Here is a 21,635-nt window from a genome sequence, read left to right as displayed (position 1 = left end):
GGCTCCACACCGAGTTTCAGAATGTTTCACTTACGTGTCAGCTTCATAATGAGTTTCGGCTGCAAAAAGACAGTTTAACCCTATTTTTAATTATGTGTTATTTTTTTAATTAGTTTTTATTTGATGATGTTTTAAAATAAATAAAAACAAACCGCTTCAAACTATTGTGGTTTGATGCAATGTTTTCAGACCTAGAGTAGATCGAGCGGTCCGATCGGTTGAACTGTGACTCGGCAAGATTTTCGATTGGTTTTTAATTAAAAATCCAGGATGCTATTAAACCGCTCAAACCTAGGTGAATTTGTTTAAACCTGGTGAACCGGCTAAAACTTTATCTAGGCGGTTGGTACTAATAACGTTTTGTTTTCTTTTATATTATTAAATGGTTTGTTACTTTTTCACCATCACACATTAGTAAATTTAATAATATAAAATAAAATAAAATTAATAGTTTAAAAAGAAAATAAATTGAATGAAAAAATATTGATTGAAAAATGCTTAGCAAATCAAATGTTAGAATTCAAAATTAGATAGGGAAAATCAATTTATAGCTGACATAAATATTTATTATATTTTATTGTTTTTATTTATTTATACTAAATTACAAATCTGAACGAAACTTTTTTAAAAAGAAAAACTTAAATCGATAGTTACTCACAAATAATATATGTAATCCATCGATAAAATCTAATTTGAATAGCCATTTAATAATGCAATTTTCCATCATATACATTACATGCAATCTCATTGACACTTTCAAATACAAATGAACTGATATGATCTTTATAAAATTGTCTTCATCATAACCCTCGGACTTCACATACATATCTTGCAGATTGATTGTGATTCTTTGTTGTTTTGGAAGTTATGTTGGTGAGTATATTAAAGAACCATGTAGAGAAAAAGAGAGAAAGAAACCATGACGGTGTTTTAATGTTGGTGTTTCGACATTTTGATTGTCACTATTGAGTTGGAGATTGATAGGATCAAAAATTCATAGCATTAGAAATTCCCTTAAAACAAATATTGGCAACATAAGCCAATTATTTTGTTTAAATATATTATCAATAATGTTTTTTAATGTATAATTTCTTATTGAATTTTGTATGAAACTCAATCCATAATTTTATCTACTGTAATAGTAATAAAAAGAATTTATTTGTTATATGTGATTTGTTGAGTTTTTTTAATCATGTGGATCATGCAATAAATATTAATTATTCGAATCACTGAAATTTTGATAGTTAGAAAGTATATGCCTCATAGCATATACAAAATTTAACTAAAATTTGAAAAATTATTTAAAATTTAGATTTTTAATATATATATATATATATATATGTCGTTACCATAATAGATCAATAAATCAACATTTACTTTATTTTAAATCTGTGCAAAATAATATTCAATATTAATCTTGTATATTTTTGGAATATTTATTAACATATAATATATACTTTTTACATGGTTGACAGCCTTATCAAAGCCATCGAATACCAAACATGTAATATTTTTCCAAATTTAAAAAAATACAAATGAAAGGATTATATTCCGTATAATCTAAATCAATTCGAGTCCATCATCATATAGAATCCACAAAAAAAAAAAACCACGGGCCACCAAGTATATAATGAAATGAAGTATGTGACTTAAGCTAAAATGTAAAACGATTTAAGTGTCATCCCTCGAGAGGCTTCTTCATCTTCTGACATGCTCATGTCTTAAATTTATTTTCTGTTATCTCCTCAAAGAGGATTGTATACTTTTTGATCGTACTACCTTCCAAATAAGTTTTGTCTCCTACTTCTCTTTTCTTGAAGTATATATTCTGAATTCATAAAAAGTCAGTAAACTAAACTACTTTTAAACACAAAAAGTTTATTTTTAGAGATATGTAGATAGAGAAACAGATACGTTGTAACACAAAGTATATAGGATGAACAAATGTTGATAACATGAAGAAGAGAAAACAGAGGAACATTCCTTAGTAAAAGGAGAAAAGAACTGAAATTTTGAATATAATAAACATATATAAATATTTTGTTTTAAATTCTAATATTTGATTTGCTAAGCATTTGTAACCTGCACACGATTCGGAAACATTAGCTAGTAATTGTTTAGTAATTGTTATGCTGTAGTATAAGAAAACAATTAAAGATAATTGGTAGTAAGCATTTTGCCTCTAAGAATTCAGCTACGTAAGGCGCAAACTATGAGTTTCGTGTGTGTTGCTTTTTGCAACAACAAAATGGAATCTGATGAGTGATGAATCACCACTTTTGAATCTGAAAAGTACATTTCAGTAAATTTATTACTAATGTGAACTGGTTTCAATATTCTCACTTTTTTTTCTTAAGTCGAATTTTGTAAGTTATAACTCTAATATCAACTCATATGTTTTTATTACATATACTTTTATTTAATTTGTAGGGATTTCAATATACAGTATAACTTCTATAAATTAATACTCGATAAATTAATAATCACTATAAAATAATAAATTTTGCTGGTTTCAAGTCAGACCAATGTAAAAATTCCTTAAATTCGATAAGATAATAAATTTTTTTTGAAACTCCTATGTAAATACATGGTCCCAACAAAAACATAAATTAATAATATATATTTATAAAAATATATGTAAATATAATATTCTAAAATATGACTTATAAGTTTATTTTTACTTAAAGTTGAGACTTCATTGTATTTCATCCCTCTAATTATTATATTAGTGGCTTTTGTTGTTGTTTTACGATATGTATTCAAACTTTAAGATGATTTTCGATGTGATAATTGATTTTCTTACTTTTAAATATTTTTAAATGTATTACAGTATTATCTTCAATTTTATCATCAATAATATTAATAGTAGCCATGATTTTTTATTAAATTTTAAACTTATGAACATATATTTTTATATAGACAATCCAATATACTATTAAAAATTATTCTACCATAATAACTATGATTGTTAATCATAATTTGTATTAAAAATTGTTTAAATTTTTAAATATAACATTACTCGAAATTGTTTTTTACAAAATTATAGGCGGAAAGCAAATTTTTTCCTATAAATTAATAATTAAATTAATATCACGATAAATTGATAAAATATCATGGTCTCGAGATTATTAATTTATAGAGGTTTTACTGTAGTAATATTTATTAATGTTTTTAATGTTTTTTCTTTAAATGTGATTAATTGTTTATTTCATTAAGATTTTAAATGGACAGGTGACGCTTTTTCTAGTGCTGATGTGGCAAACAGTTGGAGAAAGTTGGCCAAATTTTATACATAAAATATTCTTTGATATATTTTATTTAGTTTTTTTCCTGACGCTGTAATATATTTTGATGTTTGTTGTGAATTTGTGATTTTTAGTTTGCGTGTACATTATTTATATCACAGGCCGTTTGATTGAACCAATCACTATTTTTCAAGCTAGTTAAGGATTCTTACTTCTTAATTAGTAAATAAAATTAAAAAAGAATAATCTGATCAGTGTTGAGATCCAATTATATGGTCATGAGCTGGTTTTGGAATATTTCAACAGTAATATCTACATCGTATATTTGTGCAAGTTCAAGGGATATCAAAGATTCCAGAATCTCATGATCACCAGCAAATGATAAGCAATGCTTTTATTCAATGATTTTATGAGTTTAAGGATCTGGGAGTATTAGTTTAAGACTGAAAAATATAGTTCCGACCAAAAAAAAAGACTGAAAAATATAGAATTATAAATTGGTCCATTAATGAATTTGTCCGAACTTTGTGCGGGCTGATATAATTTTTTATTTGATTGTTTGTAAATGTAGTAGTAGTTTGAATTTTTTTTTTATTAAATATTGAATTTTTATTGTTTGTAAACATGATTGTGAAAATATAGTAAAAGAAAGTAGAAATTTTCCTTTTGAATAATTCTCTATCAAGTAGATGAACTGAACTCTCCTGGTCGCAATGCAACCTATTTACATTCAAAAAGCATATCGGTTACTTTTTTTTATATAGTTTATTGAAGTTTTTTAAATTATTAAGTTATTAAGAAATAAAAATACCTTGATCGAAATGAATTGAAAGATATAAAATTAGCTCAGAAGTGGAATTTAGTTGCTGGAGATCCAGAAAACGAATTCACCCCTCGAAAGTCCTTGACTAAAACACTTGTTATGATAATAACAACAATTGCATTTCTAAACACTCAGGAACTTATCTTCAAATTGCTATGCCTGGAAACGATTAATAAGAAAGTGAAAAAAGTAAACCACAGCAAACGATTAATCAGTATGAGCTGAACGAATTGATTGGGACAAAATAATCAAATATGACAAAGTCATTCATCTTTTACAGAACCGCGTTTTCACTGAGTAAAATTAAAACAATATGCAAACATCATGGACATATACATATACGAAAAAGGTTTATCATTTATTTCATTATATTTTTGTTATATTCTACATAGATATATATCGTGGAGCTGTGTGGATGTGGAGATGCCTTGGTAAGGAAGGTAGGGTCTGTGATTTATGGAACAGGACAGGCCTCAATGTTCCAAATCTCTTTGGCATACTGAGCTATCGTTCGGTCACTGCTGAATTTTCCCGATCCTGCTGTGCTCATTATCGACATCTTTAGCCACCTCTTCCGATCCCTGTCACATCAGATTATCACAACATTTTTTCACATTCAGATTCTGCAGAAACTAAAAACAAAAATATGTATAAGGTTAAGTTTGGGTTAAAGAGAAGGACTTACTTGTAAGCTTCATCAACTTTGGCCTGAGCATCCATGTAGCTCGCGAAGTCATAACCAACCAGGAAGTAATCACCACGTCCATAACCTGTGTTACCCTCAAGAGAATCGAGGAGAGGACCGTAATCATAGCTCCCAAACACTCCACTTTTGGCAAACTGCTTCGCCTCTTCGAACCGAGGATCTGGTTTGAACTGATGAGTTTTGAAAGGCACATGTCAGAGAGAGAAGGAGAAGCATATGGTGATTTCATGTAAGGCTTCTATATGGTAAGTGGGAGAAAAGGAGAGAGTGATATACCAGGCCGTCTTCTCTTTCTTTGCGTAGTCGAGGGACTTGGTCGGCTGTTGCGCCAAACAGAAAGAAGTTTTCTTCTCCAATCTCTTCTCTTATCTCAACATTTGCACCATCAAGAGTTCCTATGATAAGGCAACCGTTGAGAGCGAATTTCATATTGCTTGTGCCACTTGCCTCCATGCCTGCTGTGCTGATGTGCTGAGATAGCTCACTTCCGGGTATAAGCATCTCTGCTACAGTCACATTGTAGTTTGGAACAAACACCACCTGGAGAGGCAAATCCGTTAAAACCAGTTAGAACTTCTTCAGCCCATGTTCGAAAAAAAAACCGAGTAATAGTGATTCATTGCATCAATCCCAGGCACACAATCATTATCAAGCAAACAAGCATCGTGCTTAGCCACCTCTAAGTTGCATGTAAAACGTTTTTAAGATGACTCGAACAATGTTACCTTCAGGTATTCGTTGACCTCTGGATCGCTGTTAACAACGTCACCTACATCATTCACTAGCTTCACTATCCGTTTTGCATTTGTATAGGTTGCAAAGGCTTTACCCCCAATCATGACTGTACGAGGAGCTGTTTTCTTCCTTTCCTCAGGCTTCATCTCCTGTAACATTCAGTTGCAGAAAAGAATGTCACACAAGAAATACATATATTGCCTAATATTAGATTCTTCTGCGGTTAAGGCACAAAATTCTGCTAATGAAGCTTTATGAGCTTTGGCTGGAACCAACGTATTAGGAAACTTAAGATTTCTGTTTTGGAAAATTTTTCCGAAAGAAAGGGATTGTCCTGACGTTTCTAAGCTTTTTGAGTTTTCAAAGTATCATTTGATGGAATCAAAACGTCATAGCTAAAAGTTAGAAACCTGACACCCATCCTAAAGTATCAAGAATTAGAAGGTCACAACTAAAACCAAATACAGATAGATGTTTAAGCCAACTATACCTTTAGTTTCTTGAATCTGTATATAACTCCAAGAATGTTCATAAGCTGCCTCTTGTATTCGTGGATACGCTTAACTTGAATGTCAAATAAGCTGTTTGGATTAATACTCACACCAGTCACACGCTCTATATACTGAGCCAAACGTTGCTTATTGGCCGCCTTTGCAGAAGCCCACTCAGATTGGAGTTCTTCATTGTCCGCAAACTAACAGAAGAAAAATAATAACATTAGAAAGACAAGAGTAAACCCCATTCCAGATTTGGTTCTAAAATAAATGTACATCAGACCTGTCGAAGACCAGTTAGTAGGTCAAGATCGGTGATCCATTTGTCAGTCTTCAACCACTTTGTAATTATATCACTGAGCTCAGGGCTACAGAAACGAAGCCACCTTCGAGGTGTGATGCCATTAGTCTTGTTTTGAAACTTGTTTGGCCAAATAGAGACATAGTCTGCAAATAACTCAGCCTTTAAGATATCACTGTGTAACTGAGCAACACCATTCACCTGCAAAAGAGCCCCCCATAATGATAACTTGAAACCAAAAAGGAGGAAAGGGATTTAGAAACAACATAATATAGTTTTCATATAGGGCCAACTTACCGTGTGCGAGGATACAACACATAAGTTAGCCATTCTCACAACTGGCTTCTGCGGATTGTTATCTAAGATGCTCAAAGTTGAAAGTTTATCCTCAAGATCTACACGGGTGGTGCAAATGGTTTGCACAAACTGCAGAAAGGTAAATATACTATTATGGCAACAGACAACATAAATACATCTTTAGAATTATCAGCAAAATACCCTCTTATCAATCTCTTCTATGATCTCCATATGACGAGGAAGAAGCTTCCACATCAAAGATTGTGACCATTTCTCCAAGGCTTCAGGAAGGACAGTGTGATTGGTGTAAGCAACGGTCCTGTGCATTTTACAAGTAAGTCCCCGACGTAAAAGTGGATAAGATTTGGTGGCAAAGATGAGAGGTTTCATGCTTAAATGCAATACCTTGATGTCACATCCCAAGCTTCATCCCATCCAAGTCCATTGTCATCCAATAGCAATCGCATGAGCTCAGGGATTGCAAGAGTTGGGTGTGTGTCATTCATTTGAACAGCAACTTTACTTGGAAACTCTGACCATTTCCGACTGCCTTCGCTGGTGCTCCTCTCATTAAATCTTGAGATAATATCCTGCAATATGTTTCCATAGTATGAAGAGGAGATATTAAAATAATGAATCAATTGCAAGAAATTATGTTTGAACTTGTTTCTATTGAAAATATTGTCCACTTAATATGCCAACTTGCAATGTTTGCACATTTCAGTCTTGCCCACTATTGACATACATTATGGCTTTAAAATTGACGAAAATGGAAAGAACCTACAACCAAATTGACAAACCTGAAGCGAAGCACTGCAGAGAAAGAACTGCTGTTTCAATCGTAATAGCTTCCCACTCTCGGTAGCATCTCCTGGATATAACACAGTGCAAATCTGTATCCAACATAAATTCATTGTTACAGAGAAACAAAAAGCCACAAAGCAATGAAAAAGGTGGAGCTTTATGTAGAGATGAGAAGTTATAACCTGTTGAGCTCGAGAATGTAGCTGTGCAGCCAATTCATATTCTCCTTCGTTGAACTGAAAAAGGTCAAGATCCTCCGCTCTAGCTTTTGCTTCCCAGAGTCGGAGACTGATTGTGTTCTTCGTTTTATATCCTGGGATTGGCACATCATAAGCAAGAGCTTGTACAACATCACCGCCTACCCACTTCCGTCTACATATTGGTCGATCCATTACAATAGTTAATAATAACTTCAGTGAATATTTAGAGAACACATAACAAGACTCACTAGTGTATATATGTACAGAAATTTCAAGCACAGTCGTATTTTTAGTAATGTAAGTTCCAATACTTATACTTACGATCCATCCGGATTTATCTGCACATTGCCAAAAAATCTGACAGGGAATACTACGTCATGCCTGACAATTTCCCACGGGCTGAACTTCTGCAAGTTCCCATTATAAGAGGGTGAGTTATAGTCTCAGAAGACGATATACTGGAAACACTACACTGATAATCATCACCTCAAGCCAGTCCTCTGCAACCTCTTCTTGGCCTTTCTTTGTGATTAGTTGCTTAAACAATCCATGTCTGTACCTCAACCCATAACCCCAAGCAGGCAAATTTAGGGTGGCCATCGAATCCAAGAAGCACGAGGCGAGTCTCCCCAAACCACCATTTCCCAGAGCTGCATCTTTTTCCTAGAACCATAACATCAAGGCTTAAACATCTCCAATGAAGAGATATTAAGATTTTTATCAATGTCTCAAGTCTTCAAAGAGGAAAATGGTAACTCAAGAGTACCTGTTCAGCTATCTCCTCAAGCTCGTAGCCAAGCTTACGTAATGCATCAGCATATGGACCTTGAAGGTCCAGATTCCCAATGGCGTTTGTCAAAGCACGACCTTGGAGATATTCCATTGACAAGTAGTATGTTTGCTTTGGATCAACTTTGTTAAAATGAAGATAAGTCTCATTCCACAGCTGCAAAAACAATACACACAATACAAAATCCACCTTATCCCCATGTTCATATCACTCTCAAACACATATTCAATGGAATACAACCACCAGAAACTACATATTCAAACATCCATATCTACTTCACGAGCATATCTTCAGTTCATCAAACAAAATTTACGGAAAATAAAGGTCCAGAAATCACAACTTATACCTGAATGAGACGATCGCGAAGGCTCTCTGCAGTGGCGTAGAGAGCTTGTTCAGGCCCGAACTTCAATGGGGAGAAATGTGGACTGTACTTGGCGTGGTAGATGATATTCCCCGCGATCTCCGTAGCTTCATTCGCCTCCGGGTTCGCCTTCTCCGAGATTTTCTCCGGAAAACCAGTCGCAGACTTCCCATTGGCGTTTGCCATCGCTTAACTCCCTGAAAACAACGAGCAATATTCAAAAATTGCTTACACAAATCGAAAATTACACTGAAACTAAAAACTAATCGACGTTTGAGAACAATTTCACAAGAAATTAAAATCACGAGTACCAAATTTCGAAACCGGAATCTGGAAAAAGATGAAGGAACACTTCAAAACTTATAAGCAGAAGTTGCTACGGAGAAGAATCTGCCGAAGAAAGAAAGAGTATATACTAAAAAGGAACGGTGGGAAGATATTTGAGAAGGAAAATGACAGAAACGTAATTTTCTCTTCTTTTCTATTGCTTCTCTGTTATTTTTTTGTTCGAGCGATTTGATTCTTTCTTTCTTTTTTTTTCCTGAAGGATTGAAAGTGTGAGGATCACAAGAAAAGAGAGAGTGAAGTGAGGTTTTTGTGTCAGAGGAAGCTCGGAAGAACTTTTTTGTATCTTTACTGGAAAATATCTTATTAGGAGGCCCCATATCTATTTGTTTTTTAGTTAGCTACACCCTTAATATTTATTTTGTATAAAGAACACCCTTGTATTTCGTATTGGGGACCACGGATCTTTTGCTAAGAATTTAATAAGAAATAAATATTGATAACGAATGCAAACACAAACACTGAATAAAGAAGAAAAAAAAAATTGATTTTCAAGGAGTTCAAATTTATAAATACAACAATTTGGCAACGAAAGGAGTTAAAAGGGAGCAAATCTGCGTAAAAGCCAAACGTAGCGGTTCGCTTACGTATCATTGTATCAATACAGTAATGGAGGGACTAAAGTGAAGAAAATCTTACCAGCCCTGAGGTACACGTGTAATGAAGTAGAGAAAGTGCGCGCACCTCAAGGTCCCAGATCACGGATCTAGACCTGCAAGTCACTTCACTTTTCTCTTCTCTGCTTCTGTGCGCTTTAGCTATTGATTCAATTTCTTCGAAGTCTATATAATCTTTGATTTATCTGTTTTCTTAAATTATGATCATTCTTAATGAAAATCGTCGTATTCGATAAATTCGTGGGCTTTGTTGAAGATGTTCTGACATTCAACCATGCTATCATGAGCACCCAACTTAGCAGAATGGATGCTTTTCTAAGAGCTTGGTGTTAGGCTACAATCATAAGCATTGAACATTGAAACATTGCTAGTTTCGCTACATATTATTTTATTTATCAAAGAGTCTCTATACAAGACCGATATATCTTTTTTACTGATATTTACTAGGAGAAGAGAAGCTGATTCTATTTAGAGTTATAGCTTCTCCACTTGGGCTGATCCATCTATCATGTGGATTTGTGATCCTTCAAGCTGCTAAGATGACCAATATATACCATTAGAATGATGCAAGATACTGAAACAACAAATGATTACGAAGTGCATGAAACAGAACGACCTGGTGTGTCAAAATCGACTCTTTCTCCAGTTGAATATATGTTGAAAAAGAGAGCAGAGAGGAGATATAAAATTGCTGTAAGAAGGATGAATCCTTGGAAGGAGCCCAATAGTTCTACAAAGAAACCAGCTCCAACTGTACCAACTATTGCAGCCAAAGTCCCAGCTGTAAGACACATTCCTAAAACAAGGCGGAAACAATCAGAAAGATTTTTGGTAAAATAGCAAATAGTTTGATTGATTCTAAGGCCAATTCCTTCTCAGATGGTACAAATTAGCTGTCTGTGTTCAATAAACTCAGGAAATCAATGTCTATCGAAGGAGAATTAGGAAAGTGTACCATGTAGAACACCGGAATATTCTGGAGCAATTTCCTGAAACAAGAGAGGGAATATATTTTAGAGAAACTCGAGATTTGTAGATTAAAGAATGAATCACACGCTTGGCTACCTGAAGATTGATAAGAAACCCCAAGTGGCTGAATGATTTAAGCCCAACAGCTAAACTTAGCCAGGCAGATGCTACTAGAGGCCGTTTTGCTGTGGTTAGACCTATGAGAGCAATCCCAGGACCAATGAAACCAATGGACTGCCAAAACAAGGAATGAAATCCCCAGTCAGCACAAGAAAAAAAGAAAAGAAAGAAAGATCAATGCACCAGAATTTATTGCATCAGACTTCAACACTGATACGTATGACCTGGTGATTGAATGCAATCTTGTCACAGAAAACCACAAACCTGCATGAGTTTTCGCGTCATAGTGATGCTTGTACCACGCCGTATCAACAAGTCCGACCAAAAACCAGCAATGTATCCTGTGAAAGCCATCATACTCCATGGAACGGCACTGAACCAAGCAGCTTGTTTGAGGTTCACATGATATATCTGCAACACATTATCACTTATGAAGAGTCGACTAGAAAGAACAACAATCTATTCACAATTTGTAGGTGCTAGGGCCTTACTGAATTGAAGTAGATCGGCATCCATGAAAGAAGCACAAAAAACCCCTGTAAGCAAGCCATTTAAAGTCAGTTACATGAGTCTCACTCCTCCAAGAAAAATCAAGACATTTCCTCACAGTAACGAGAATGAATAAGAGTTGAGCTGAGGGGGAATCTTTATACATACCCAGCTATGCATAGAATTTCCAACTATAACAGCCCAAGTCGGCATCTTGGAGAGCAGCCGTCTAAAAGGAGGGATTACGCTTGTGTTGTTTCGTCTGCTCTCCCTAGTAGATGCTTGCTGCTTATTCTGGTATATGTACTCGAGTTCAGACTTTGTAATCTGAGGATGCCGATCCGGTGCACTTGACGTAGCAGATAGCCAAACGAGCATCCATAGGAACCCGGATAACCCAAAAATCACAAATGGTCCATATATACCGCCTTGAGACATAAGAATAGGAGACAGCAAGAGCCCAACTGCATTCCCAAGCTGAAACCCCGCCATTGCAATGCCAACAGCCCTAGAACGTTCTGTTGGAGGAAACCATCTACAAGAAAAGTACTATCACTAAGAACTCAATACATTTCACTAACTACTCTAACTCGTTTCCAGCAACCACTCTGACTCCTTTTAAAATCATATGTGTGTCTCTAATCACATTTGAAAAAGTATTACTGAGAAACAAAATATCACTACCTCGCAACCATGTTGTTCATGCAAGGGAGAGCCACTCCTTCAGCAACCCCAACCATAGCTCTTGCAGCAAGCAGAGCCCAAAGAGAAGTATCAGCAGCCCAAGGGGTAAGAAATGTTGCCAACGACCACAAAGCAACTCCCCACGCCATGACTACCTTGCCACCATAGCGGTCCACCAATGTTCCGCCAGCTATTGGTGAAATTAGGTAACCCCATAGGAACGATGACTACCAAAGAAGCAAACAAGAAAGTATGAGACGAACGACAACAATGGTGGCTTGTTAAAAAAAGGGACTTAAAACTTCGCCATAGAATCTATGAGTGTTCTTGGAAGAGCCAATTTTTGAAAGAAAAACAAAAAAATCGAATAATAACCTGAACGATCCCGGAAAATGACTTGCTCCAGCCACGAGAAAGTGAAAGAGGTACAATCGCGACGGACATTACAACACGGTCCGCGTTGCATAGCGCCAGGGCAAGCGCGAGCATCGCGACCACTTTCACCCTCTCCGAAGTTATAAATTCCGAAAAATCAGGTTGCGCCGTCGCTGTCACCTCCGCCGCGTCGTGCCGATCATCCGGCGTACGGCGAGCATCGCTGCAATGCACTCTTCTTCGATGACGCGGAATGCCACATAGATCCACGGTAGAGTGTCCGCCGAATCTCAATGAGCCCAAGCCTCTCTCGCGGCAGAGGAACAACCTTCCCCGACGATATCGCTCTGGTAACGCCGAAAATCCCAGTTTAGCTAAGCTCGAAGTCAAAATTGTTCGATCTCCATGGATTTTTAGGGCGTTGCGATTGTGGAAGTCTATTGACGATTGTAAAGAGAGAGAGTAACACATTTTCACCTACCGGAGCTGCTTAGTGCTTAGTCCAGTAAGAGAGGAAGACGAAGAAGATGCTCTGCGTCTACGGATTGCAAAAGCACAACCGCGCGATGCGGGGGAGTGGCACAGCCGTAATTAGACAGCCGCAAAGAATAGTTATACTTTTATCCAGTAGCTTTATATGTCTTCTTTGGCCCACTAATATTAAACAGGCCCATATGACCCTTTTTGGGCTTCATAATTAGCAGGATTAATTAATGAATATATTGCAATTTAAAAATAAACTTAGATTTTCTTTACATTTGTGACGACAGATTAGATTAAATAAAGTGACTCTTACATTAGGATATTCAGCTCGGATTGACTGGTTCCATCTTAGCTGAATTAGAAAAGTGATCTACATTTATTCGGTTAAATGGATTTGTATTTATGAAAACAGAAAGAAAAACAAATTAAGCTGTTGACAAAAAAAAATTAAACTAACTCCTGAATTCTGTCAAATCTTTTAAAATATGTGTATTTTTGTGATAGAAGTAATATTAAGGCAAATTAAAACTTGATCAAACCAATCCAGTTTATTACTGATAAAAATTACAATTAATACCCCTGCATTTTGTATCACACTTACATTTTGTAAATCAAATGTAGATCCTAGCGGTTTTTTATAGAAACCAAACAAAAAACATTTTTTAGTTTGTCTTTTCAGCGTTAGTACAATTCATTTTTTTTAAAAACAAACTTATTTTGATTATGCCTTGAGTGTCATTGATGTCATTGAGTGACAAAAAGATACAATAAATGAAAATTAACTGTCACAGTCACTGTATCTGGAAGGAACACGTGGGAGATTCCAATCTTTATTAGAAAATGAGAACAATTACAGTGTCAGTAAATCTGTTTATGTCGACAAAAAGAAAAAGGTACTAGTATAATATAGTAATAACATAAATAGTGTTTGTCTTTGGGACTTACTAGTTTTTGAAGAACACATCTCTTATCTTGGGAACTTGTAGCTCCGAATCTCTATGTTACTCGTGTTGTCCACTTTATTTACGGTCGTGCTCTCGATAGATTCCTTTAAAATTCGTAATTAGTCCAACATATTAATAGTAAGTTATAGTTCTAATCACTTTTAAACAAAAAAAATGTAAGATGGATAATTTAAATTTCAGTTTAATCGAATATAGTACTCGACATCATAAGGATAATCTGTTAAACATTTCTGAAACTACAAAAACAGAAGAAAATATTATAAAAAATTTAAATTTTCGTTTTTAAATAAGTAGCTTTTTATTCAAAGAAATACACTTAAACACTAGAGCTGTATGTTGGATATTCGAATAGGTTCATAATGAAATGCGAATATACTAAGTTACTAACCTATTCTCCTTGTATTAGAGATATTTAGAAGTTCGAATAGTCACCGAATTATCATAACAAGCATTTCATTGAAGAAAACAAACATTTTTTTTTACTTTTTTAAAGAAACACTAGATTCTAACCCGTGCATCGGCACGAGAATATTTTTTATTGTCGTATAATATAAATATTTGTTAAAAGTTTGAGATGTATTAATAGTATTATTTAGCATTATAGTTTTCTAAAATTTAATCTACGAAGGGAATGTACAACTGGTTTTTCAAACCACATTATAGTGTATGCAATAATTTTTAATTTTTTATGTTTTGATTTTATATGAAAAATATATTTTCGATATACATGTATAATTCAAAATTAGTGATATTAGTTACCAAAATATTTTTAACCCGATTTTTTATATATATTTATAGTTCGATGAATTTTAAAAAATATATTTTTAATATTTAAATTATACATTTGAATTTTACCTATTATTTTATTATTAATTTGTAAATAAATCATAATCGTAAATATATTATATAAACAACATAAATATCATATCATTTACATTATTATAAATATTTTCTATTTCAAATATGATAATTATTTTTCATATGTGAATTTTTTTTTAAAAAAATTCTAGATATTTTTGATAAAAATGTTTAATAGTATAAAAATTATTTAAATTAGAATCTTTTAAATCAAATCTAAATTAATATCTGATTTATTAGTTTTAATCAAATCAAATCAAATATAAATTACTTATATTTTTTAGTAACTCTTAAAATATTTAAATTAATAACTAATTTTCGAAATTAAATATAAATAATTATTAAAATTATTTTTAAACATTTAAAAAAAATTAAAAGTGTTTGAAAGCAAGTACTAAATGTGCTTCTGTTTTAATATAATAGATAGATATTCATCTGAAATAGAAAAAGTTGACTTTGACCTATTGATTTGGAAGGGAATCGAAAGAATTGACACTTGACAGAAACTGCCAAATATCTTCGTATATATAAAACGAACACATTATTTTTTTTAAAGAAATTAAGCCAAAATGTACAGATACAAAAAACAAATTATACGTAATTATTGAAAAAAATACATTTATAGTTGTATACAAAAAACAATTAAACGAGAGAGTAGGATTAGGCCAAAGTAGGATATTGAAGGAAAACATTAATGAAAAAGGGTTTAAGGAAGTGGAATTTCCATATTTAACCCTACAAGTACAAGACTATCATCGAGATACTGAAAATAGACTGACTCTATCAACTTCACTCTCTCTCTCTGTCTTAACTCACCGCCGCAGCAGCGATTAACGAACCATGGCCCACTCCAAGCAAACCAATCGCCGTCGTTCCTCCTCCTTATGCCACCGTCATCCTACCGCTAAACCCACCAGCGGTTTCTGCGCCTCCTGCCTCCGTGAACGCCTCGTCACCATTGAGACTCAGTCTTCTTCCCCCACCGCCGCCGTACAGACCCCTGAGCTCCGTCGTATTCGCTCCCACTCCGTTCGCAACGCCTCCGCCGCTTGCGTCTCTGAGCAGCCGCGACGGAGATCGTGTGACGCTAGGTCAAGCGCGAGCTCTCTCCACGACCTGTTCATCGATGATGACGAAGAACGGCTCGATAGCTCGATTCGGAAGAAGCCTCTGGTCCCGGATTTGAAAGAGGAGGAAGAAGATTACTACGACGGAGAAGATATCAAAGGCTTTGACGAGGGAAAACCGAGGAAGATCGTGGAAGAAGAAGAAGAAGAAGAAATCGACAATGTAGAAGCTGGAGAGCACAAGACGATGAAGGAGTTTATAGATCTGGATTGGGGAAACCAAATCAAGAAGAAGAAGGAAATCGCGTCGGTTTTGAGCAGGACACTAAAGAAATTCTCACTGAAGAACAGAAGAGAAGACGAGAAATCAGAAGCCAGATTCGCCGGAGATGTAATTGGTCGTCGATCATGTGATGTAGATCCTAGATTTTCTCTCGACGGAGGAAGGATCTCGTTCGAGAAACCTAGGGCTTCATGGGATGGATGCTTAATCGAGAAATCATATCACAAGCTTACGCCATTGTCCACCGTGACGGAAGATGCTAAAACCTTCCCGGAGAAGAAATCCGACGGAGAGGAGAGGAGCCCAGGAGGGACAGTTCAAACGAGGAACTATTACTCGGATTCTCGTCGGAGAAGAAGCTTTGATCGATCGATTTCGATCAAGAGACGAGGATTGCTCGAGGTTGATGAATTGAAAGCTATCTCGAACGCGAAGGTATCACCTGAAACTCTTGGTTTGTTCCATGGCGCAAAGTTATTAGTTACGGAGAAGGAGCTTAGGGATTCAAACTGGTACTCGATCAAAAACCAGAAACCAGAGAGCGTTGAATTAGGCTCGAAAGGCAAGATCTGTGTAGCTTCTGGTGGGAAGAAGCTGGATGGTGTAGAGTTAAAGAAACCTAGAAAGAAATGGCCCAAGGGATGGAACATTTGGGGACTGATACAGAGGAAAAACGAGATCAAAACCGAGCAAAGTTTGAAACTTGAAAGAAATGCGATCGAGGGTTCTTTGGCTGAGTCTCTGTTAAAGCTTAGGAGAGTAGCTAAAGGAGAAACCAATGGTGGTGGTGGTGTTAGTGAGAAGCTTTTGAAAAGCTACAGTGTAAGCGCGAGAAAGTCTTGCGATGGTGTGATTAGTGGTGGTGGTAACATTGTTAGTGGCGGCTTTGAAGGTGGAAGAAGCTCGTGTGATGGTCTGTTTCATGGATCTATTAATAGTGTTGAGGTCGGGAGAAGCTCGTGCGATGGATTGGTTAATGGCATTGAAGGCAAACAAAATCATTATCTTCACCAAAGAAAAGCAAATGTCGGCACTTGTGCCCGAGAAGACAACAGTTTGTTTAGATTCTATTTGACTCCGGTAAGGAGCCAGAAGACTAGCAAATCCGGGAAGAGTAGGCTGATGAGTTAATTTTTTAATCTGAGATTGTTTTAACTTGTGTTGTAAACTTGTAATTAGCAACTAATGTATCTGTTACTATGGTCAATTGATAAGTGAAACAAGATATTCGATGACGATACTTTGCCATGATGTTCATAGAGCTAATGAAATAAGCCAACAATTTGGAGTTGGATTCATCAATCAAGAGTTTTTCTTTGTTGTTCAGATCTGTTTTAGACGGGTATGAGCGGTGTATATGTTAACTTTCGAATTGTTTGCATATACAAATACGACACTGTTTGTAATATATGTCATTAGAGACTTCCTCGTACCTCAATCAGACCGGTGAAGTTACACCGGTTTTTGAATTGAGACCGAAACCAAGAGGGAACAATGGGTCATACGAATTGGCATGAGCGTTTAGCGGCAAATGCTCAACGGTTTTGAACCAGCTCACTGGTAACTTTCCCTCGAAGTCATAATCTCCAAAAATGACGTCAGCCATTCCTTGTCCTTCTGTTCCAGGCAGCCAAGCAGCTACTAGAGCTTCTGTCTTTTCAAGAACCGCCGGCTCCAAAACCACAGGTCGTCCTGAGATCAAGATCACCAGAGTCGGGATTCTCTCTGCGACGGTAGTTACAATGTCGCTACCATTAAACGGTATTATGAGTTCAGAGCTGTCGCCGATAGTCTCAGCATACGGCGATTCCCCCACTGCAACAATGGCGTAAGAGAATCCTTCACTTGAGGCTAAGGTTTCCTTTGATGGAGTTTTCTCGTAGATCACTTCGGTTTTGTCTCCAACTGCTGCTTTTATGGCATCCAAAAGCGTCGTGCCTACATTAAAGACAAAGATAGTTCACATACTCACTAACTTTTCAACCAATTATAGTCTCTTTCCAAACCATATAGCAATCACTTTATATACCGATTGTGATCTTGCCGCTTAGACCAAACCATGTCTTTGTCCATCCTCCGCACTGATATCCAAGATCATCTGCGTGCGGTCCAGTGACTAGAATTCTCTTGGCGTTGCGATCTAGTGGCAGGAACGGTTTATCAGCATTTTCGCCCTTCTTAAGCAAAACTAACGACTTTCTAACTGCTTCACGCGCCACTTCTCTATGTTTCTACAAGCATCGAAACAGAGTCAATCATGCTCTCTCATACATCTGTACTTGATACGAGAGAGACCTCACCTCGCAGCCAACAGTTCCCAACAAAGATCGGTCCGTGAGAGGATGTTCAAAGAGACCAGCTACAAATTTCACTCTTAGTATTCTTTCAACAGCATCATTGACCCGAGCCATAAGTATTTCCCCTGACTCCACTAGACTTGTCATGTCCTGTATAAACTTTTCGTACTTGAATGGTACCATCACCTGCAAGAACATTGGTTATATAATCTTCTCTCCTTCATTCATCAGAGAGGATGAATATATTACGCATACGGGTTTCAGACTCTACCATGTCAACTCCAGCATTAACCGCAAGTTTGATACAGTTGCGGTAGTTTGATCCCTGAGGCTCACTAAGCCGGTCCAAACCTTCCCAGTCTGAAATTACAAATCCCTGGTAACATAAACAAGGAAAGTAGCTCATTACACCTCTAGCTTATTTGGATTTTTTGGCTAGTAGTTTACACAAACCTTGAAACCGAGCTTTTCCTTGAGAACTTCAGTTAGGAGGAAATAATCGGCGTGGAGTCTACTTCCGTTCCAACTAGAGTAAGACGCCATAACCGTGGAGACTCCCTGAGCAAGGCAATTCAAATACGGTGGAATATGTATCTTCTCCAAATCTTCATACGACGTAATGGTGTTCCCTTCGTTTATGCCCTTGTCGGTACCACCATCTCCAACAAAGTGTTTTGCACACGCGACCACATTGTTTCTATCACATGTCGTGAACAAATCCATGAGAATTGACATCAGAGCTTTCAAAGACACATATCAAGCCATAAACGTACCTTCCTGCAACAAAAGGGTAACCGTTAGGGTGTTCTTCGGGTGGCACGCCTTGTAGGCCCGAGACTAGCGAAGTCATCTCACAGACAAGTCCAGCATCTTCTCCATAACTCTCATAGCTTCGTCCCCATCTTGGATCTCTCAAGACCTGTAAGAAAGACAAAGTAGCAAGATTTTCCATTCAATATTTACAGATCATAATTTCAATATCGTTGTTAGATTTACGTCTACAAAAGTGACTCACAGCCACGCATGGAGCAAACGCCCAGTGAACTCCACTCGCCCTTACTTCAAGTGCAGTTGCAGCTCCGATTCTTCTGACCAAATCTGCGTCTCTAACCACAAAAAGTATACCATGTTATCACATTAATAGTAGTCAACACACACCATCGCTGCAATAGAAGCACCGATCTTGAACACAATCAGATTTCTAATCACAGCCACTGCAATACTACTACTACCTTGTAATCAGAAGCTAATTGAAGCAAAATAAGGATTTCAAGCTAGATTCAAATGAGGTAAGTAGGTTCGTTTGAATGTTCTCTACAAGGCAACGTTCATCACAAAAACAAAAAAAAAGTAAAATTCAACCAAGACCGATACCATTATAGAGCTTAGTCTAAAAACTATACTTAATTATCGAATTTTAAAGGTTTTAAGACCTTAATTTCCAGGTTCAGTACATGCAAATCTCTCTCTGCTCAAAGTTAAAGAGAATGGTAATCGGGGAAAAAAAAACCTGGTGGCTCCGAGACCGATGTTATGGGGGAAGACGGTGGCGCCGTAGACATTGTTGTTGCCGTGAACGGCGTCTGTGCCGTAGATGATCGGGATTCCCAAACGCGACGCTAACGCTGATCGCTGAAAGCCATCGATCATATCAGCCCAATCCGAAGACTTCGCGTCTTCGAAAGGCACACTCCCTCCGGCGTTCAGTACACTACCTGCGATTGGAATTCATAAATATTACTAATTCTAGTAAGCAAGAGAGAAAACGGAGAGAAAACACTGACAAATGATATGCTCCGAAAATTCAAATTCAGCTCGAATTTAATTTTGATTAGTACTCCAAAGTTCTTATTTGAAGATGAAGAAGAAGAAGAGTGGTTGTGTGTTACTACCAATGAAGAAATCTGTAATGGCGGCTGGAGAAGCGACGGTGCGTTCGATCTGAGTCATCTGGCCAATCTTCTCTGGCAAAGTCATGTGAGAGAGAAGGTCCTGAACACGCGCCTCCACCGGCGCGTCTGGGTTCTTGTAAACGCATGACGATTCCTTTCCTACCATTTTCTTTCTCTTAAAACTCTTCCTCTCACAAGTTTATGCTTAAACTTCTCCTTTTTATCAAGCTAAACCGGCTCTCCTTTTATCTAGCTAAACCGGCAGAGACGTGGCACAATGATTTCGACATTCCAACCAAAATGATAAATTAATTGGTTTAAATAAAGTTGTACACATTTGATGATTTGATTAACTCACGCCAATCTTGTACATTTCTTTACTTAATCACACGTAAAACCTTTATTATATCTACACAGCTAATTATGCTTAAATGTTTCTTACATTAATACAAATTAGTTGAACTAACCATATCATATCAGGCATTGAAAGAAAGAGTACAAAACCAAGAACTAGTATACTTTTTCTACTGAATAATCCAAGAATTATGCGTAGTCCACACATAAATATATAATCAATACCCTTGATCATGTCATTTATTTTCACCCGATCCATAACCAGACCAGCGGGATTGCAATTGAAACTGAAACCAAGATAACTTAGTTTTTAGGTATGTAATGCAACCGTGTTAATCAAGTTTGACTTGATTTTCCAGTTGTTCATGAGACAAGGTGGTGGTCGGATCTACATTCTAGCTCTGTTAGTGATCGGCTTGTCAAAGTCTCTGATCCTCCTCTTCTCTCCAGGAGGATCAATTGGCTTCTAGGATGTGTTGGTGCTTGAGGAAGTGGCTTCACTGTCTAGAGCAGAATATCTATCCTAAGACTCTTAAATGCAAGATTTGAGAAGTTAATACAAAAATACATGATTATATTGGAGATAGACGCAAAGAAGGTTAGAAATTCGGTTTCGATTTCAAAGCAATTAGTTGCTTTCCAGCACTTGTTTTTTTTTTTTTTTTGGTTAGAGGAGGCAAGTAATTTGAATCATCTCAAAAAAATATAAAAACTAAACACATACAAAGCAAACTACATAAGATTTAACCAACCAATCTTATTACATTAACTACAGAACACGACATATAACATAGCCATTTTTGCATATCTAAAAGTTAACATATACAAATACTGGTTCACCTTTTCTTCCTTACATTTCTATTAGTTTATACAAAATTTACAGGATTTAAACTCTAACTTTTTTAAAAAATTAACGTGTTTGAATTTATAATCATGTTTTTGTAAGACTAATTACTTGTACATGGTAATAAATTTCTTTCAAAATAATTGAAAATATTTTGAAAGTATTCATCATATATATAATATAAATGTGGTAACTTACTAATCAAAGTACAACAAATCAAAAACAAAAAGTTGG

The 21,635-nt window shown here is 36.0% G+C and overlaps 4 protein-coding genes across 7 annotated transcripts; 1 reads left to right on the top strand and 3 right to left on the bottom strand.

The window, feature by feature from the left end:
- Window positions 1–4,279: 4,279 nt before the first annotated feature.
- On the bottom strand, window positions 4,280–9,327 carry LOC18021104 (alpha-glucan phosphorylase 2, cytosolic). 2 transcript variants are annotated; one of them, XM_006404363.2, is made up of 16 exons: window positions 9,071–9,327; window positions 8,742–8,956; window positions 8,372–8,551; window positions 8,092–8,268; window positions 7,927–8,012; window positions 7,588–7,777; window positions 7,402–7,494; window positions 7,007–7,191; window positions 6,803–6,920; window positions 6,602–6,730; window positions 6,287–6,505; window positions 6,000–6,203; window positions 5,500–5,658; window positions 5,051–5,314; window positions 4,754–4,944; window positions 4,280–4,649 (listed from the first exon to the last, which is right to left on the bottom strand). In XM_006404363.2, the coding sequence occupies exons 2-16, from the start codon at window positions 8,943–8,945 to the stop codon at window positions 4,523–4,525; spliced, it is 2,526 nt and encodes an 841-aa protein (XP_006404426.1). In that variant the 5' UTR covers window positions 8,946–8,956; window positions 9,071–9,327; the 3' UTR covers window positions 4,280–4,522. The 2 variants fall into 2 exon arrangements, with proteins under 2 accessions (XP_006404426.1, XP_024013464.1); XM_024157696.1 differs by lacking the exon at window positions 9,071–9,327 and having other exon boundaries at window positions 8,092–8,266; window positions 8,371–8,551.
- Window positions 9,328–10,077: 750 nt separating this feature from the next.
- LOC18021105 (probable anion transporter 4, chloroplastic) lies at window positions 10,078–12,949 on the bottom strand. Of its 2 annotated transcripts, XM_006404362.2 has the most exons (9): window positions 12,359–12,949; window positions 11,984–12,210; window positions 11,468–11,834; window positions 11,302–11,346; window positions 11,075–11,221; window positions 10,787–10,924; window positions 10,677–10,710; window positions 10,338–10,517; window positions 10,078–10,252 (listed from the first exon to the last, which is right to left on the bottom strand). In XM_006404362.2, exons 1-9 carry the CDS (start codon window positions 12,827–12,829, stop codon window positions 10,248–10,250), a joined length of 1,614 nt encoding a protein of 537 aa, XP_006404425.1. In that variant the 5' UTR covers window positions 12,830–12,949; the 3' UTR covers window positions 10,078–10,247. The 2 variants fall into 2 exon arrangements, with proteins under 2 accessions (XP_006404425.1, XP_024013773.1); XM_024158005.1 differs by lacking the exon at window positions 12,359–12,949 and having other exon boundaries at window positions 11,468–11,817; window positions 11,984–12,078.
- Window positions 12,950–15,481: 2,532 nt separating this feature from the next.
- LOC18021103 (UPF0503 protein At3g09070, chloroplastic) lies at window positions 15,482–17,265 on the top strand. Its single transcript, XM_006404359.2, has one exon. The coding sequence runs from the start codon at window positions 15,505–15,507 to the stop codon at window positions 17,143–17,145; it is 1,641 nt and encodes a 546-aa protein (XP_006404422.1). The 5' UTR covers window positions 15,482–15,504; the 3' UTR covers window positions 17,146–17,265.
- Window positions 17,266–17,316: 51 nt separating this feature from the next.
- Window positions 17,317–20,395, bottom strand: LOC18021102 (beta-glucosidase BoGH3B). 2 transcript variants are annotated; one of them, XM_024157786.1, is made up of 9 exons: window positions 20,204–20,395; window positions 19,822–20,026; window positions 19,327–19,409; window positions 19,085–19,230; window positions 18,765–19,008; window positions 18,583–18,687; window positions 18,315–18,497; window positions 18,044–18,245; window positions 17,317–17,952 (listed from the first exon to the last, which is right to left on the bottom strand). In XM_024157786.1, exons 2-9 carry the CDS (start codon window positions 19,871–19,873, stop codon window positions 17,453–17,455), a joined length of 1,515 nt encoding a protein of 504 aa, XP_024013554.1. In that variant the 5' UTR covers window positions 19,874–20,026; window positions 20,204–20,395; the 3' UTR covers window positions 17,317–17,452. The 2 variants fall into 2 exon arrangements, with proteins under 2 accessions (XP_024013554.1, XP_006404423.1); XM_006404360.2 differs by having other exon boundaries at window positions 19,327–19,417; window positions 20,204–20,393.
- Between the last annotated feature and the right edge of the window lie 1,240 nt (window positions 20,396–21,635).

Source organism: Eutrema salsugineum, unplaced genomic scaffold (assembly GCF_000478725.1).
Source record: "Eutrema salsugineum unplaced genomic scaffold, Eutsalg1_0 scaffold_16, whole genome shotgun sequence".
NCBI lineage: Eukaryota > Viridiplantae > Streptophyta > Magnoliopsida > Brassicales > Brassicaceae > Eutrema > Eutrema salsugineum.
The sequence above is the reverse complement of the archived record's forward strand: the minus strand, read 5'-3'. Positions and strand labels throughout refer to the sequence as shown.

What these genes read in the sequence shown, in the direction of transcription:
- LOC18021104 (XM_006404363.2), bottom strand. Translation starts at nt 8,945, where the DNA reads ATGGCAAACGCCAATGGGAAGTCTGCGACTGGTTTTCCGGAGAAAATC. An exon ending in TTCGCGATCGTCTCATTCAG is followed by an intron (nt 8,552 to 8,741) that starts GTATAAGTTGTG and finishes TTGTTTTTGCAG; the next exon opens with CTGTGGAATGAGACTTATCT. An exon ending in AAGAAAGAGAAGACGGCCTG is followed by an intron (nt 4,945 to 5,050) that starts GTATATCACTCT and finishes AAAACTCATCAG; the next exon opens with TTCAAACCAGATCCTCGGTT.
- LOC18021105 (XM_006404362.2), bottom strand. Translation starts at nt 12,829, where the DNA reads ATGTGTTACTCTCTCTCTTTACAATCGTCAATAGACTTCCACAATCGC. An exon ending in GGTTTCTTATCAATCTTCAG is followed by an intron (nt 10,711 to 10,786) that starts GTAGCCAAGCGT and finishes CTCTTGTTTCAG; the next exon opens with GAAATTGCTCCAGAATATTC. An exon ending in ATATTCCGGTGTTCTACATG is followed by an intron (nt 10,518 to 10,676) that starts GTACACTTTCCT and finishes GCCTTGTTTTAG; the next exon opens with GAATGTGTCTTACAGCTGGG.
- LOC18021103 (XM_006404359.2), top strand. Translation starts at nt 15,505, where the DNA reads ATGGCCCACTCCAAGCAAACCAATCGCCGTCGTTCCTCCTCCTTATGC.
- LOC18021102 (XM_006404360.2), bottom strand. Translation starts at nt 20,369, where the DNA reads ATGGTAGGAAAGGAATCGTCATGCGTTTACAAGAACCCAGACGCGCCG. An exon ending in CATTACAGATTTCTTCATTG is followed by an intron (nt 20,027 to 20,203) that starts GTAGTAACACAC and finishes TTCCAATCGCAG; the next exon opens with GTAGTGTACTGAACGCCGGA. An exon ending in AGGAAAAGCTCGGTTTCAAG is followed by an intron (nt 18,688 to 18,764) that starts GTTTGTGTAAAC and finishes TTATGTTACCAG; the next exon opens with GGATTTGTAATTTCAGACTG.